The sequence below is a fragment of the Sciurus carolinensis genome, unplaced genomic scaffold, assembly GCF_902686445.1.
Source record: "Sciurus carolinensis unplaced genomic scaffold, mSciCar1.2, whole genome shotgun sequence".
Classification (NCBI taxonomy): Eukaryota; Metazoa; Chordata; class Mammalia; order Rodentia; family Sciuridae; genus Sciurus; species Sciurus carolinensis.
This window is the reverse complement of record NW_025920303.1, coordinates 64,046-83,595: the sequence shown is the minus strand read 5'-3', so window position 1 is coordinate 83,595 and position 19,550 is coordinate 64,046. Positions and strand designations below refer to the sequence as shown.

The 19,550-nt window shown below is 35.3% G+C and overlaps 1 protein-coding gene across 1 annotated transcript; it reads right to left on the bottom strand.

The window, feature by feature from the left end:
* Positions 1-5,018: 5,018 nt before the first annotated feature.
* On the bottom strand, positions 5,019-5,966 carry LOC124975548 (olfactory receptor 4A16-like). Its single transcript, XM_047538213.1, has one exon. The coding sequence runs from the start codon at positions 5,964-5,966 to the stop codon at positions 5,019-5,021; it is 948 nt and encodes a 315-aa protein (XP_047394169.1).
* Between the last annotated feature and the right edge of the window lie 13,584 nt (positions 5,967-19,550).

The following is a 19,550-nucleotide window of genomic DNA, read 5'->3' as shown; positions in this document are numbered from 1 at the left end:
TGATAAAACTTGTTATAAACACCAGTTTTTTCCAAAGATTGAACAATAATAGTAATGAGATGGTTAAAATTTCAGGTCCTAATAAAAATCAAATAAGCTCATTAGGTATCTTTAAAACAAGATGATTTTAAAGAACTACCACATGTTTTCCTAGTCAGTTTCTTCACAGAAAATTATACTCCTGGTTGGAAAACCTGTATGCCGTCTAATGGACTTTTGGAACCAATAGAGAAAAGTGATAACCAAGGGGTATGGCTTGCCTGTCTTGTGAAGTGTTTGCCAGTTACGTTTTGCTTTACCTAGTAATTTTGCATGGTTAGGCTGGGATGCCTGCATTAGTGTAGTTTTTGAAATGTCAGGTTCTAAATTCTGATTTGGGAATTTGAGCCTTAGAATTAGTTTCCCCAAGTGGAACATTGTCTACAGAATGAAAATTGTTAGAGCATCTAACATGCAGCAGAATTTTAAGGATCAAATAGCATAATGCAAGTAAGGTCTCAGAAAACTGTCTGGTAAATAATGAACATAGTAAGTTCAAAATACTATTTACTATTATTTGTTTACCCCATATAACTAATTAAAGCCATATCTTTGTAGAGTTGTATAAATTTTTCCCAACTCCCACCCTCCTAAGTACCCAGTGGAGCATTCCTGGAGGATGGATGAATTAATTAGATCACTATTCTGTACAGTTATGAAGTCTGTCCTTCCTTTACCAATCACATTCCTGTAGAAAACTCCATCATTTTTTCTTTCTCAACAACTCATAACCATCTTTTAAATTAGTTGTTAAAAGTAAATATAAACTCAAAGGGTTAATGGAGTACTTAATGTCATGTGCCAAGTTGCATTCACTATATTGTTAGGACTCTAGACGTGACAAAATATGCATTTTCTTAAGATTCTGTAGAGTTTGAACCTAACAAAATTCAGAACTTCTATTCATATTGAAACATCCTTTGAAATAGGTAAAAGTGGGCTCATAAATTAAATTTCACAGGGCACAGTGTTGCACACCTGTAATCCAAGAGGCTTGGGAGGCTGAGGCAGGAGGATCATGAGTTCTAAGCCAGCCACAGCAATGGTAAGACACTAAGCAACTCAGTGAGACCCTAAACACAAAAGGGTTGAGGGTGTGGCTCAGAGGTTGATTGCCCCTGAGTGAAATCCCCAGTACCCCCCAAATTTCTCTGAACATGAGGTTCCACATTTTATAATGAAGAGGCTATTAACTTACCCTTCAAAATATAAGTTTTGATATTCAATTGATATGCCAATATGGAGTTTACATATCTAGATGTCAGTTGTGGCATATGCCTAAAAAGAACAGCAAATAAAGACCTGAAAAAGCATTCATACACTCATGTTCTTACCAGCATATTTTATAATAGCACAGAAGTGGAAACAACCCAAATATCCATCAACTAATAAATGGATAAGTAAATTGTGGCATATACCTAGAGTGAGGTAATATTTTATATCATATGCAAGTTCACCATTTGTAAAAACAAATAATTGTTAGATGCTCTAAAGAAAATGTATATGATGTTTTATTCTATAAAATATATTATAAAGATAATAGTTATGAGTCATGCTATATTGTTATATTGTGCCATGTGTTTTATCTATTTTGGTATGTATTTAAAATATCTCTAATACAAAATTTGGAGAAAATTATTGCCATTGTACTTATTCTAGTAACATTTTATAAAATAAAGAAAATGCATCTACTCTCTTCTTGGTTGTGGCATAAAACTTTTGAGGGGAATTATAGAGTCTGCTTCTTAAGAAAGGTATGTAATTCACTCACAGTAAGCCTCTATTGTCCTATTAATAATCGCTGTGATGAGCTTTTATAAATATGTTACCTGGGTTTTCTATTTCTTCTTTGGTCACTTGCTCCAAATCCAAGTTTCTGCAGCTTTACCGTTGGTGCTAAAAGATGATGACTCAGTCTGATGAAGATAAGTCAGGACTGCACCATGTCAATCCAGATGTGACTGCAATAAATATGTTGTCACACAGAAATATAACTCCTGTAGCCTGCATGTACTCTCAAAAACAGTTTACAGTTTAAATCATGGATTTATCCAGAGTTGGCTTCAAGAATAATCAGTCAAAAGCTTAAGTATCATCAAATTTGAGAGTTGCTATTAAGAATATATATCAAGAAGCAAAAAAATTCAAACTTCACTACTATGTTTTCTGATCAAACCAAACAAGCCAATTTTTGTCAATAGTGTGCATACTAGAGAATCTAAAACATGGAATTTTTGGAAATTTTGAAAGCATCGACCTGACAGTGTTGATATGGCTCATGTCTGCAATTGAAGTGGCCTCTTGATAGTAACATTAATACCCAAAGGTAATCTCCCAGGTAAGGGAAGATATGACTAGGCACTTAATAAACAATGAATACAAACATACTTCACTGAGATGTTCAACTCGTCCCCAAGGTTGCTTGTTCCAAATTAAATTCACTGAGGAAGTGTGCCCCAGAGAATGGATATGTGTTCACAGGATCCTTCCAGTGCATTCTATATTTTCAGATGCTTCTCCTGGATGAAAACTTTAGGAAAATTAATAGAAAAATACTAATCTAAGAGAAAAGAGTAAGTCTCTTTGACATGTCGCTCTCAAAAAGACTTAGCTTCTGGGGAAGATGAGAATAAGCCCAAGTGAAAAGTGCTCTTGGGAGACTCAATGGCAAAGGAAAAGAAGGAGAGGAGAAAATAAGGGTCCCGAGGAAACAAAGAACAATAAATATCAAGATATTCTCATTATTATTTCAGAATTTTAAATTTTGTATAGTAAAAATTAAATTCATATTCCTCATGAGCACCAGGAATGAGAAAGGTGGATGAAGGAAAAGGACCAGCTGAGATGGGAATTTGAACTCTGCGGTTATGAATCCCTGTTTTCCTATACTAACCATTATAATATTATAATAATGAGAGGTTTGACAAATACTGGAAAGAAAATCAGTAGTTAAGATGGTATCCTTTTTTGTTTTTTGTTTTTTGTTTTGCTTTGCTGGGGATTAGAACCCAGGGCCTTGTGCTTGCAAGGCAAGTACTCTACCAACTGAGCTATATCCCAGCCCAGTATCATTTTTTAATCAAGCAAATCCAAAAGAGTAAACTGAAAATCTGTCATTTTACTAAGGGAGATGAGTAAAGTGACTGAATTCGAGGTTAGACTTTCTTGAATACAAGTAACAGTGATGTAAAAAATAAAATGTAGAAAGGATATCTTTAATTAAGGCAACCCGAATTACAAAATATAAACTCGAACAAAAAAGTGAAAGATTTATATTATGGAAACAAACACGAAGAATTGCTGAAGAATCTCAAAGTCTTAAATAAAAAGATAGATTGTTTATGCTTTCAAATAGAAGGATTGAATATGATCAAGATGTCAATTCTTTTCCAAATTAATTATACATTATATACATTATGACCAAAATTCTAGTAGATTTATGTAACCTTATGAAATTCTAATATCAATGTTGGAATATATTGTTTTAATAAGAGTTTTGGGGGTGGCACTCTTATCAAAATCTGCTTAGATAAACTAAAAGGACATTGGCATATGGACAATCAACCTGAAGAAGGTTATGTAGAAATGCAAAAATATTAAACATTAGATATAATGAACTTGGGATGATTTTTTAGGAGTGTGTTACAAATGGTTTTAGAACAAAAGAAAATTAATAATGACAGTAGTAATGGTAAGAAAACAAAAAACCTGATTTTAAGATGGGCAAAAAATCTGATTGATCATTTCTCAAGAACAGCACAGAAATGAAATTAAAACCACAAAGAGATAACACCTCAGAGCAATAGAATGGCTATTTTAAAAAAATATGAAAGGCAGATGTTGCTGAGGATGTGAGTAAAGGGAAATTACCACAGATCCAGCAATCCCACTCCTGGGTCTACACTTACAGAGCATGAAATCAGTATCTCTAAGAGAATCTGCACTTCTATTTTCACTGTAGCATTATTCACAATAGAAAAGATACACAATCAGCTAAGTGTCCATCAGTGGATGAATGGATGGATGGATAAAGGAAAGGTGGTATACACACAAGGAAATATTACTCAGTCATATAAACAAGGAAATTCTTTCATGTATAGTAACATGTATTAACCTGCAGGGCATTATGTTAGGTAAAATAAGTCAGGTGCACAAATACAAACACTGTGAATTCACATTTATGTGTGTAATCTAAAAGGCTAAACTCAGAAATAGCAGAGTGGTGGTTACCAGAAATTGGACTAAGGGAGATGAGGAGATGCTGGCCAAGGGATAGATATTTTCAATGAGACACGAAATAAGCTTCACTTATTCTTCAAAGAACAGTAAAACCACGTATGATCACTAAAGCAGGGAAAGACAAAAGTCTTTACAACCTGGATTAGAGGTTTTTCTAAAACCAAGTACCTGCTTTGTAATCAAGAACTCAAATTGGTTTTCTTCAGTGACATCCCCACTAAAAAAAATCATTCACTGCTAATGTCTTGAACAAAAAAATTATATTGAATACCAAATAAAATTAATTTTAAAACAAAATATATAGGCAGCTACAGAAATGTGCCATACTGATAGAATAATGAATATTAAGATTTAAGAATTACTTTTTTGTTTCCATGAATTTATCTATTAGTCAAATTACTTTCTCATTTTTTGGATGATATCAAATTTTCAAAAGTTGCTTCTTTTTTATTTAAAAATAAACACTTTATTTAATGTCTTCTTTTAATATAAATTGAAAAAATGAATTTTAAGGTGAGCTGCATTTTACTTTTACTTATAAAAGAACAGACACCTGTACCTTTTATACATCATCACAAATTCTCTTCAAAGTTGATACTACATTCAAAAGATAATTTATTCTGCTCTTTGATGATTATAAATAGAGAAAAGCATCCCTGAATAATACATTGAGTTGACCACACCAATCTTTGTTAGAATTTGCCACCTGTTACTTGTTTTAGAATTCTTACCAAAAGGATTCAACGTGGGAGATCCATTCTTATTTTACCTGTAGTTAACTTTTTACACCAGAGTTTTTTCATAGCGTTTTTCATCTCTGCATTTCTCAAGGTGTATATTAAAGGATTCAACATGGGAGTGATAACTGTGAAAACCACACTTATGGGTTTATCAATAGGAAAGGTAGAAACAGGTCTGACATAAATAAAAATACAGGGAACAAAAAAGAGGACAACCACCGTGATGTGGGAGCTGCAGGTAGACAGGGCTTTGCGCCTCCCTTCCAGGCTGTAGGATTTAAGGGAGTTTAGGATGAACCCATAGGAGATCAGGAGAAGGATTAAAATGACCATACAGATTGCTCCACCATTGGCAACCACAGTGAGGCCTATAAAGTAGGTGTCAGTGCACGCAAGTTCCAGTAATGGGTACATGTCACAGATGAAGTGGTCAATGACATTAGGACCACAGAAGGGGAGATTGTACACAAAGGCAAGCTGAACCACAGAGTGTGCAAAACCTCCCACCCAGGCCACCACCAACAGGAGGATGCAAACCCGCCTGTTCATGATGCTCAAGTAGTGCAGTGGCTTACAGATGGCCACATAGCGATCATAGGCCATCACCACCAGAAGGAAGACCTCAGCACCCCCAAACAGGTGTTCTATGAAGAGCTGGCCCATGCATGCTGGGAAGGAAATTGTCTTCTTATCACAGAGTAAATCTTTAATCAGCTTGGGTGAGACGGCAGTGGAATAGACGGCATCCATGAGTGACAGAAATGCAAGGAAGATGTACATGGGGGAGTCCAAGGAGGGGCTGGCAATGACAGTCACCACAATGAGCAGGTTGCCCACCATCGTCACAATGTAGATGAGCAAAAACATGACAAATAATGCCTTTTGTCCATCAGGATCCTGGGTGAGGCCCTGGAGGACAAATTCTGTGACATTATTAATCTGTCCCATTTACTCTCCCATGAGATTTGTTTCAGAGACGAGGGTTCAGGAGAATAGGAGCTGCCATGAAATTGTGAGCAGGTCTCTGAGTTCCCTCTGTCACGAAGCACACCTTCATCTTTCTATCTTCTACAGTGGTGAAAATACAAAAATGGTTAGTAAGCATCTGTTAAAATCCTCTTCCAAGGAGCCCAGTAAGCTTTCTATAGATTATTCTATTTCTCCTAATGATTGCTTGGGATCTAAAGTTTAATGATTTTTTCTCTCAGCCTTAGTTGATACTCTATAGAGGAGAGTAGTCAAAAGCCAACAGTCATTTACATATTTAATAATGCATATTGAAAACTTGTTTCTCAACATTAATGGATAGGGAAAGATTTCCTGCTTTCCAATACCTATTCTCTATCAGTAACAATAAATTCTAAAAATATAAAGTGACATAGTCCTTTGAGTTGGTCGCATTTGAGGGGAGTAACTTTACAATATTATCTGTATAACATCAGAATTAACACTTCTGAAATATCTGACTCAGTCCAATTGCATCCCACTGTGATTAATCAGATGACCAGTCTTTCACTTCACAAAGGATGTTTAGTCTTTGGGAATCTCTTGTTAAATTTCAAAAAAAAAAATGGACTTTGAAGTGTATCAAATAGCTACACAAGTAATTGTCACATTGCTGCCTATGGCATTCATTTCATCTGACTCTATCATCCTTTTCAGAAGTTACACCAAATATTTTTTAACCCAAGTGAACTATCTCATGACTATTATCAACTACTACATTAGGTGCTAGTACTTTATTTTCAGAACTCCTAGATTGACATAGGCAATAAAGGAAAAAGAAATAGTAACTGAAAATAGATGTAGTAAATAGTGGGACAAGGTTGTATATGCAAAGTTTCCTAGGAATCGAGAGTGCTCAAAAATAGGACTTCAGTGTACATACTCTGAAAAGCAACATCCTCAAGTGGAAAATCCATACTCAGTGTAAGAAAGCACAAGTATCAGTCATGTTCTAAATGCAATTACAAATCTGTCTCAGTTTGCATGTTGGAAAATACAGGAATTGACCTAAATGATCCCAGAATCCTTTCTAGTCCAACTATGTCCAACATTATTAGTGCAGCTCAAACTTGTTTTTTTCTGTTGACATTTTGTTCTTTTTTCATATTTTATAATCAAATAACAATTTCCAAGATTATGACTATTGCTTGAAAGGTGCCAAACAGTAGTTATGGGGTATGATAACTATAGTGACCAAATAATGACTCTTAAGTTTCTCACTGTGTACCAGACAGGACCCAAGACTTCCTTGGAGAGAAAACAAAGCACCATGAAGAATACCATGGACTTTGGAGATGCATTGCTTGCATTCTGTCACTTAGGTCCATGCATGAGCAACTGAATAAACCTCCCTGTGTCTGCACTTCATCATTTTTAGCATAGGGATTGCCATAGCATCTGCCTCTGAAGTTTGCTTTTTTTTTTTACATACAAAATGCCTAGAATACAGATGGACACTTGGTAAAATCTGAATAAACAATACCCATTTAATTTTCTGAATGTTTCACTGTGAGCATTGGATCAGAATAAATCATCAGGATCTCAGTCAATTTAGTAGACATACTCTAGGTATAAAGAATGGTATTCCTATGATACATGAACACCTTTTGGACATAGGATAAATACTATTAGAAAATACCTAATACATATTAGAAAATATCTAATATATATCTAATATATATTTGTATCTACTTTCCAAGTTGGCTATGTATATATATCTAACATATATCTAATATATATATATGTGTGTATATATATGCACAAGAGTGATATTTACCTGTGAGGGAACATATATAAACAAGAAAAAAAAAAAAAAACAGAGGATTCTGTTCACATGGACTTGGCAGTGGAAGAGGACATGTGCAGAGAAGAGTCTCAGTTTCCTTTAGAAGTCAGTTCTGATGAACATTCTACATGTCTTGGTCGTATAAATGCTTCCATCTGATTCAGGAATTGCTGAAGCCATAGACCAATAAAGTTAGACCTGCTGGAGAACTTAAGAGTGTAGTATAGTACATGACCAAATTTCACATCTTACTTCCTATAATGTTAATCTCTTTAATCATTAATGCTGGCTTTCACCAGAATAAATCTCCTATTAGAAATTATTTACATGTTAAAAATAGGGTATACAAAATGTACTTTATAATTTTTTTCAAAACATAAAACCATAATAGGAAAATATCATATATAGTTCCTTACAACAATTTTATAAATCTCTCCAGGTAATAGTGGATGAGGTACTTCCCTGAGCATGACTTTCTCTATGTATATGTAACAATACATTTGCCCAGATAAATTTAAGATTCACACATAAAAGATCATATAATTTTCCAGAACATAAGACAAATTTATTCCTTTACATTCTAACATACTTGGTATGTTATGTGATTTTCAATTTTTTAATTTAAATGTATCTAAAAGCAATTATACTTACTTGTTAGCATATTATGCAGACTAAAATATCCCATAAACTAAGGCAATAAATTCACTGGTTTATTTGTTAGACATTTAATATATATCACTATTTAGCAAAAGGGAAAATAATGTACAGATAAAGAGCAATACTAAAACAAGTGTACTTTGAAATTCTAATTAATTTCTGTGTTTGGCTACCTTCATTATCCCAACTCAGATACCTCCAATGAGAACATATTTCATTTAAGACATTAGTCATATTTCAGTATATCACAGTAATTTTCAACTAGTATCCATTGTCAGTTGTTTCATGAATTCACATCTTGGGGCTTGTCCTTGGTCCAGAAAAATGAATACTGCTTTCACTGAGGGTGACTATAGATATCTTATAGCTGTATGTTATCATAGAACATATGATAATGTATGGCTGATCAGTGAATCTATAAAAATTTCCAAGTGGTTATAGATTTTCATATTTCCATGTTGACGTCCCATTATCTCAGCCTTTCAGAGAAGTGTGAAAAAAAGTATAAGCCTAAGGCATAAGGACATTTAAATGTCATTTACTGGAGAGGTCAGGAAGGGGCAATAGGGTGGTAGAAATGATCTAAATATGTTACATGCATGTACAAATAGGTCACAAGTTAACCCAATATTTTTTATAGTTGGAATGCAGTAATAAAAATAAATACACAGGTTTCTTCAAAAATAATTACTGTATAAAGGTAGTTGAGTATTCTCACCTACTGGAAAAATTTTTGTGGGAAAACAAAGCTTCTATGTTTGCATGAAAATTGACCTGGTTAGTGCAAATTAATCTGGCTAAGCCCATTACTCTGTGGCACAAATAAATGAATAAAACATTTAACAATAGTAAAATTAGTTACACGATTTTTCTCTTTTCAGTCAATTATGGCAAAGCAAAATGGACTTGACTTTGAGTACTCATGGTAATTCAGGTGCCTACCTATTAAGTTCTGCAGCTAATAAGGAAAAGGCTGGGACTTAATCTCATGAAAAGGTTGATGATGCAAGTTTCTCACAGGTAGAGGCTGATCTCTTCAACCTTGCAGTCACTCAAACAGCATCTGTCAAGGGCCCCTTCCCTTCTAATTAAAAACTTGTCCCTGAATCTCTGTAATCTTATCCCAGGAAAGAGAGACCTTCCACAAACTTCTGAAAGCAGCAATGAATCAAGCAAAATAACATTTATCCACCTGAAGATCTAGACACCAGCTGAAGACATGCTCCAGCTTGGGCAGAATTTGCATTTTCAGAAACCAATCTTTCCACTTAGGTGTACAAATGCAGTCTATAAATGCTTTCACCATTGCTCCTTTAAATAGATAAGTTTGTTAGCATATTTGGAACAAATTCAAATGAAGTAATCTCTCCTGAGCAAGTTCCTTCCCTTGAATAATCCTAGAGGAAGATTTGGGTCTTGCCAAGAAAGAGTAACTGACTGCCAAATGCTATGAAAAACATCCCATGTGAAAAGAAAACTTCCAGAGTGTGACGACTAGTAAACTATGATTTCAAGATCATAAACATTTAAGTGAAGCCAGTGACATTTAATCAGGCTGAAGGAAGAAGCAGCCCCAGTTTCCTTACCCAATCACACCCCAGCAAAGGAAAGCCTTACTGTGTTTTTGCCCAAGAAGCATCGATGGTCAGAGGCAAGAAGCCTGGAACTGGAGGGTCCAGTTGAGGTCAATAAGTTCTAATTCTTTTTTTTTAATTTAATATTATTTTTTTTAATTTTTTACAGACTGCATTTTGATTCATTGTACCCAAATGGGGCACATCATTTTGTTTCTATGGTTGTGCACGATGTAGATTCATACATTCATGAGATTATACATGTACATAGGGTAATGAAATTCTTGAAAATAGAGGTCATCATTGTTCTGCACTTTTGGTTGGAGTGGAGACTTTTGATCAAGACCTGAATCTGTGTCAGATGGAATTAAAATGATCTCCATTCAATTGATTCCAATATTAATCAAATAACTGCTTCTACATTAAAATAATTATTTTCCAGCAAGTGAACAGTGCCTAAAGGTTTCCTCTGTCATTGCCTAAACCTGGCTTTCCATTGGCTTCACCAAGCAAATGTCATTGTACATTTAGTCATGTACTGGATCATAATGCCTTAGATATGGGGTCATTTAAATGCCTCTCTGAACCAGGTAAAGATCTTTATCAGGTGATGAGATCCCTCAAAATTTAACTCTTTTCAACTAACCTAACAAATTGATTAGATTCAGCCACTTCAAATGTATATGTATTTCTTCTAATATAAAAAAATATATAAGCATTGTGCCTCACTTATTCATAAGTGATAAAATGCACATGAATGTATGTTTAATTCTGGAGAACTGTATTGTGCAATCTTAGTTACTGCAGAATAAATTGTAACTGCAAAGCAGAGGACTTCTGCTAACTTCAAAGAACAAGTAATGTATTTTGCTTATCTGAATGAGGTACAAAGCATTTACCAGACCAGATGATGCCTATGACAGCCCAGAATCAGAATTTGTTTACTCCAGAAATACAAAGACATTGAAAATATCAAGTTACAGATACTTCCTCTACATATGCTATAATATATCATGATTACGCTTAACTCATATCTATTGTCAAACGCAGAACACTGTGTGTATATATGTATGTATATGTGCATATGTATATCTATTGAAAATAAATATAACTTAAATAAAAGCAAAAATCACTTGTTCTGCAGTAAATCTTCAAGTATGACAAACCAGAAGAGCTAGAAAAAAAATGTACACTGCACATGCATGACAACATTATAAAACCATCAAGGAATGAAGTATCTGTGGGGCCAATGTTTTGAAGGAAAGTCAGAGTGTAAACTGCATTTAGGGTCTCTTTTCTCTATGATATGAGATAATTTTTTTCTTTTTTTCTTTTTTATTTTCACAGACTTCATTTTGATTCATTGTACACAAATGGGGTACAACTTTTCATTTCTCTGGTTGTACACAATGTAGATTCACACCATTCATATAATCATACATATACATAGGGTAATGATGTCTGTCTCATTTCAGCATCTTTCATACCCCCACTCCCTCCTCCCTCTCATTTCCCTCTACATAATCCAAGTTACTCCATTCTTCTCTTATCCTCCACCCCCATCCCCATTATGTATCATCATCCACTTATCAGGGGAAACATTAGGCATTTGTTTTTTTGGAATTGGCTTATTTCACTTAGCATGATATTCTCTAATTCCATCCATTTACCTGCAAATGCCATAATTTTATTCTTTTTGTGGTTGAATAATATTCCATTGTGTATATATATACCACAGTTTATTTATCCATTCTTCTGTTCAAGGGCATCTAGATAATTTTTAAAGCCACAAATGAATGCTTGACAATCAGAGATGGACTTTCTTTTAAAAAAAAAAGATATATATATATATATTAATAAATATAAATATATATATAAATATATATGTAAATATATATAAATATATAGATATATATATTTAGTTGTATGTGGACACATGCCCTTATTTTATTTTTTTGTGGTGCTGAGGATGGAACCCAGTGCCTCACATGTGCTAGGCGAGCACTCTACCACTAGCTACAACCTCATCCAGGGACTTTTTTTAGAAACCATACCTTGAAGAAAAATGAAATTCATGGTCTGCCGTGAAGCAGAGAAGTGTCCTTTGTACATAGCCAGGTTTTTCAGTGAGTCCACAATGGGCTTTAACTCCTGAAGTGGTGGCAGTAAACACTACAATTTCCTCAAAGGAGCTTGGACCCAGGTCCATCATCTTATTGCCTGATTGGATTAAGGCTATTTGTTGTTATTACTTCTCCAACACTAACTACCAGCTAGAAACACAGGAAATCCTCTCCTAAAGAAGAAAGCAATATTTAAAAGTCTTGAATTGTCTCTGCAAATTTTTACACACAGTATTTGGCACTCAAGTAAAAATATAGAAGACAAAGCCTGATTGTAAAGCAAGAACAATAAAAACAAAAATTATTCAGATAATAAAAATAAGCATTTTAAAATAGGCTCAGTGTTTGGAAATATGTAAATCATATAGAAATAATAAATTGACTTATAAACACTAAAATACATACCAACTGAAATTAAAGATGTGATTTATTTAATAGCAGATTAGAAATAGGTGAAGAGAGAATTGGTAAATTGTAAGAAAGTTTAAAAAATATTATGCATACCAAACAAGAGCAATAAAATAGATTCAGGAGATAGTATAAAATAAGTACAAAAGATAGAGCAAAATTTTTAGAATAATGCTGCAAAGATAGTTCAGTGTTTGGGTGCTTACCTTTCATGCACAAAACCCTGGATTTGATCCCTAGACCCTGCAAAAAAATAAACTGTAATATACACTTAGGTATTTAATTTAATTACAATTCCAAAAAGAGAAGAGAAAGAGAACTAGCAGAGTAGGCAAAATACTTGAACAGATATGGCTGTAATTTTTTTGAAACTATTGAAAGATATTCAATTTTAAGCTCATGGGAAGTTAGCAATTTCAAGTTAGCAGTTATATTTTAAAAAGAATTAATTTTACAAAAAATGTAAATAGATGGAATAATTAGAAGACGTCTTAAGGACACACTGTATTCAGGAAAATAAATATAAGACTGACAATTGTTTTCTACCCACACTTTTTATTGGTGTATTATATTTGTACCTAATGTTTTTACATATTCCAGCATGCATATGATATAGCAATATGATTTGGCCATTATCACTCCCCAATAATTCCTCCCCTTTTCCCACCTCTTCATCTACTGATCTCCCTTTAATTTTTATGAAAGTCAACACAAACTTTCTTTCTTTTTTCCTCTCTAGCCTCCATAATGAGAGAAAGCATAATGACAATTAACTTTATGAGTCTGACTTATTACACTTAGCATGATGCTCTCTAGTTCCATTCAGTTATCAACAAATGCCATAATTTCATTTTTCTTTTGACTGAATAAAAACCCATCGTGTGTACACACCACATTTTTTTTTATCTATTCATTCATTAAAGGATCCCTACGCTGGTTCCACCATTTGGCTATTGTGAATTCTGCTGCTATAACTTGGCAATGTTTGCATCATTATAGTATTTTGACATCAGTTCTTTTTTTTTTTTATTGTGAACAAATGGGATACATGTTCTTTCTCTGTTTGTACATAGAGTAAAGGCATACCATTTGAGTAATCATACGTTTACATAGGGTGATGTTGGTTGATTCATTCTGTTATTTTTTTCCCCTTCCCCCCATCCCTCCCATCCCTCTTTTCCCTCTATACAGTCCTTCCTTCCCCCATTCTTGCCCCCCTCCCTAACCCTCACTCTAACCCTAAAACTAACCCCTCCCACGCCCCATTATGTATCATCATCCACTTATCAGCGAGATCATTCTTCCTTTGGTTTTTTGAGATTGGCTTATCTCACTTAGCATGATATTCTCCAATTTCGTCCATTTGCTTGCAAATGCCATAATTTTATCATTCTTTATGGCTGAGTAATATTCCATTGTATATATATGCCACAGTTTCTTTATCCATTCATCAACTGAAGGGCATCTAGGTTGGTTCCACAATCTGGCTATGGTGAATTGAGCAGCAATGAACATTGATGTGGCTGTATCTCTGTAGTATGCTGATTTTAAGTCCTTTGGGTATAGGCCAAGGAGTGGGATAGCTGGGTCAAATGGTAGTTCCATTCCAAGTTTTTTAAGGAATCTCCATACTGCCTTCCAGAGTGGTTGCACTAATTTGCAACCCCACCAGCAATGGATGAGTGTACCTTTTTCCCCACATCCTCGCCAACATCTGTTGTTGCTTGTGTTCTTGATAATCGCCATTCTGATTGGGGTGAGATGGAATCTTAGGGTAGTTTTGATTTGCATTTCTTTTATTACTAGAGATGTTGAACATTTTTCCATATGTTTGTTGATTGTTTGTAGGTCTTCTTCTGTGAAGTGTCTGTTCATTTCCTTAGACCATTTGTCGATTGGATTATTTGTAGTCTTGGTGTTGAGTTTTTTGAGTTCTTTATAGATTCTGGAGATTAGTGCTCTATCTGAAGTATGATTGGCAAAGATTTTCTCCCACTCTGTAGGCTCTTTCTTCACATTGCTGATAGTTTCCTTTGCTGAGAGAAAGCTTTTTAGTTTGAATCTATCCCAGTTGTTGATTCTTGCTTTTATTTCTTGTGCTATGGGAGTCCTGTTGAGAAAGTCTGGTCCTAAGCCGACATGTTGAAGATCTGGACCTACTTTTTTTTCTATAAGATGCAGGGTCTCTGGTCTGATTCCAGGTCCTTAATCCATTTTGAGTTTAGTTTTGTGCACGGTGAGAGATATGGGTTTATTTTCATTTTGTTGCATATGGATTTCCAATTTTCCCAGCACCATTTATTGAAGAGGCTATCTTTTCTCCATTGCATATTTTTGGCCCCTTTGTCTAGTATGAGGAAATTATATTTGTTTGGGTTTGTGTCCATGTCCTCTATTCTGTACCATTGATCTACCTGTCTATTTTGGTACCAATACCATGCCGTTTTTGTTACTATTGCTTTGTAGTAAAGTTGAAGTTCAGGTATTGCAATACCCCCTGCTTCATTTTTCCTGCGAAGGATTGCTTTAGCAATTCTGGGTTTCTTATTCTTCCAGATGAATTTCATGATTGCTTGTTCTACTTCTGTAAGGTACATTGTTGGGATTTTAATTGGAATTGCATTGAATCTGTATAGCACTTTTGGTAGTATGGCCATTTTGACAATATTAATTCTGCCTATCCAGGAACATGGGAGATCTTTCCATCTTCTAAGGTGTTCTTTAATTTCTTTCTTTAGTGTTCTGTAGTTCTCATTGTAGAGGTCTTTCACCTCTTTTGTGAGATTGATTCCCAAGTATTTTATTTTTTCGAGGCTATTGTGAATGGAGTAGTTTTCCTAACTTCTCTTTCTGAAGATTCATCACTTATGTATAAAAATGCATTGGATTTATGAGCATTGATCTTGTATCCTGCTACTTTACTGAATTCACTTATGAGTTCTAAGAGTTTTCTGGTGGAATTTCCTGGTTCCTCTAAATATATAATCATATCATCAGTAAATAGGGATAGTTTGAGTTCTTCTTTTCCAATTCGTATCCCTTTAATTTCTTTGGTCTGTCTAATTGCTCTGGCTAGGGTTTCAAGGACGATATTGAATAGGAGTGGTGAGAGAGGGCATCCCTGCCTTGTTCCAGATTTTAGGGGGAATGCTTTCAGTTTTTCACCATTTAGAATGATATTAGCCATGGGCTTAGCATAGATGGCCTTTACAATGTTAAGGAACGTTCCCACTATCCCTATTTTTTCTAGTGTTTTGAGCATGAAGGGGTGCTGTATTTTATCAAATGCTTTTTCTGCATCTATTGAAATAATCATGTGATTCTTGACTTTAAGTCTGTTGATATGGTGAATTACATTTATTGATTTCCTGATGTTGAACCAACCTTGCATCCCTGGGATGAAACCCACTTGATCATGATGCACTATCTTTTTAATACATTTTTGTATGCGATTTGCTAAAATTTTGTTGAGAATTTTTGCGTCGATGTTCATTAAGGAAATTGGTCTGAAATTTTCTTTCCTCGATGTGTCTCTGTCTGGTTTAGGTATCAGGGTGATATTGGCTTTGTAGAATGAGTTTGGGAGGGTTCCCTCCTCTTCTATTTCATGGAATACTTTGAAAAGTATTGGAATGAGCTCTTCTTTAAAGGTTTTGTAGAACTCGGCTGAGAAACCATCAGGTCCTGGACTTTTCTTTGTTGGTAGGCTTTTGATGACTTCTTCTATTTCATTACTTGAAATTGGTCTACTTAAATTGTGTATGTCCTTCTCGTTTAGTTTAGGCAATTCATAGGTCTCTAGAAACTTGTTGATATCTTCGAAATTTTCTATTTTGTTGTAATATAGATTTTCAAAATAGCTTCTAATTATGTTTTGTATTTCAGTCGTGTCTGTTGTGATATTACCTTGTTCATTCCGAATTTTGGTGATTTGGGTTTTCTCTCGTCTTCTCTTTGTTAGTGTGGCTAAAGGTTTATCAATTTTGTTTATTTTTTCGAAGAACCAACTATTTATTTTGTCAATTTTTTGTATCGTTTCTTTCATTTCAATTTCGTTGATTTCAGCTCTGAGATTAACTATTTCCTGTCTTCTACTACTTTTGGTGTTGGTCTGTTCTTCTTTTTCTAGGGCTTTGAGCTGTAGTGTTAGTTCATTTATTTTTTGAGTTTTACTTCTTTTATTAAATGCACTCCATGAAATAAATCTCCCTCTAAGTACGGCTTTCATAGTGTCCCAGAGATTTTGATACGATGTTTCTTTGTTCTCGTTTACCTCTAAGAATTTTTTAATTTCCTTCCTAATATCTTCTGTTATCCATTCCTCATATAATAGCATATTGTTTAATCTCCAGGTGTTGGAGTAATTTCTGTTTTTTGCTCTTTCATTTATTTCTAGTTTCAATCCATTATGGTCTGATAAAATTCAAGGAAGTGTCTCTATCTTCTTGTATTTGCTAACATTAGCTTTGTGGCATAATATATGGTCTATTTTAGAGAAGGATCCATGTGCTGCTGAGAAGAAAGTGTATTCACTCTTCGTTGGATGGTATATTCTATAAATGTCTGTTAAGTCTAAATTATTGATTGTGTTATTGAGATCTATGGTTTCTTTGTTCAATTTGTGTTTGGAAGATCTGTCCAGTGGTGAGAGAGGCATGTTAAAATCACCTAGTATTATTGTATTGTGGTCTATTTGGTTTCTGAGATTGAGAAGGATTTGTTTGACATACATGGGTGAGCCACTGTTTGGGGCATAGATATTTATGATTGTTATGTCTTGCTGATTTATGGTTCCCTTAAGCATTATGAAATGTCCTTCTTTATCCCTTCTGATTAACTTTGGCTTGAAGTCCACTTTATCTGAAATGAGGATGGATACCCCAGCTTTTTTGCTGGGTCCATGTGCATGGTAAGTTTTTTCCCATCCTTTCACCTTTAGTCTATGGGTATCTCTTTCTAAGAGATGAGTCTCTTGCAGGCAACATATTGTTGGATCTTTCTTTTTTATCCAATCTGCCTGTCTATGTCTTTTGATTGATGAATTCAGGCCATTAATATTCAGGGTTATTATTGAGATATGATTTGTATTCCCGGTCATTTGACTCATTTTATTCATTTATTTGCTTATTTTTGACATGACTTGGTTCCTCTTTATTTGAGAGTTTCTTTAGGATATCTCCTCCCTTTGCTGATTTGCTCCTTTGTTTTTCATATCTTCTTCATGGAATATTTTGCTGAGAATGTTCTGTAATGCTGGCTTTTTTTTGTATATTCTTTTAGCTTTTGTTTATCATGGAAGGATTTTATTTCGTTGTCAAATTTGAAGGTAAGTTTTGCTGGGTATAAGATTCTTGGTTGGCATCCATTTTCTTTCAGAGCTTGAAAAATGTTGTTCCAGGCCCTTCTAGCTTTTAGGGTCTGGATTGAAAAATCTGCTGATATCCGTATTGGCTTCCCCCTGAATGTAATTTCGTTCTTTTCTCTCACAGCCTTTAAAATTCTGTCTTTATTTTGTATGTTAGGTATTTTCATTATAATGTACCTTGGTGTGGGTCTGTTGTAATTTTGTGTATTTGGAGTCCTGTAAGCCTCTTGAACTTGATTTTCCATTTCGTTCTTCAGATTTGGGAAATTTTCTGAAATTATCTCATTGAATAGGTTGTTCATTCCTTTGGTTTTTTTCTCTAAGCCTTCCTCAATCCCAATAATTCTCAAATTTGGCCTTTTCATGATATCCCATAGTTCTTGGAGATTCTGTTCATGATTTCTTACCATCTTCTCTGTTTGTTCGACTTTGTTTTCAAGGTTAAATATTTTGTCTTCAATATCTGAGGTTCTGTCTTCCAGGTGTTCTATCCTATTGGTTATGCTTTCTATGGAGTTCTTAATTTGGTTTATTGTTTCCTTCATTTCAAGGATTTTTGTTTGGTTTTTTTTCAATATCTCTAACTCTTTATTGAAATGGTCTTTTGCTTCCTGTATTTGCTCTTTTAACTGTCTATTGGTGTGTTCATTCAATGCCTGCATTTGCTCTTTCATTTCATCATTTGCTTCCCTTATCATGTTGATTATGTACATTCTGAACTCCCTTTCTGACATTTCTTCTGCCATGCTGTCATTGGATTTTATTGATATAACATCCAGATTTGTTTGAGGCATTTTCTTCCCTTGTTTTCTCATATTGTTCAGGTATCAGTGGACTGCAGAGATGTTGCAGATTTCCTCTATTGACTTATAATGTCCCTGAAGATTGCTAGTGTATCCCCTCTTATCCTTCAGTAGCCTGAAGTCTTAGAGGAAGTTGATACTTCGGTGTTCCCCTAGGTAGCTGCCTCTCTAGGGGTGGTGGTCTTCAGGTGGGGTATATTCCCTGCTAGAGGGCAGAGGTGCCTCTACTTGTTGACCAATGGTCATCCAAAGGGGAACTAGACTGCGGGCTGAGGCAATGCCTGTTTGGGCCTGTGTCTCTGGTTTTACTGTCTTTGTGGGAAAACCTCACTCGGCGGGGAAGACCCACCCGGTGGGGAGGTCTCACTAGTCCGTTCCCCTTCTAGAGGTTCCCCTCAGTCCACAACTACCGCCTGGGCAGGGCAGCCTTCCCAAGCAGCGTTTCCAGGGGCCTGGACCTACCTCCTGGGCTTGGGAGCCCTGCCCTTCGCAGACGAGTCTCCTTAGGTGGCCCCTCCTCAGAGAAGCTGCCCACAGTCCTGGAACCTTCCCTCCATCCCTCAGCTGGTCTCTGTGTAGCTCTTTCAAGAAAAGGTGCTTTGATCCCCGGCTCGGACCGTGCTTTGCACCTAATCGCCTAGCTATGCGACCCCTCCTCTGAAGAGTCACTTGGAGCCTCGTACATATGCTCCAAGCCCCAGTGACCCGTCACTCGTCTCTTCCTCCAGGCAGCCACCCGGTGTTCTGTGTGGGCGCTTGGAGACCAAGCCACTCACTGCACACCTCCACCTCCTCAGGACAGCCCCCTCCC

Coding starts and splice junctions, on each gene's coding strand:
- LOC124975548 (XM_047538213.1), bottom strand. CDS start 5,966: ATGGGACAGATTAATAATGTCACAGAATTTGTCCTCCAGGGCCTCACC.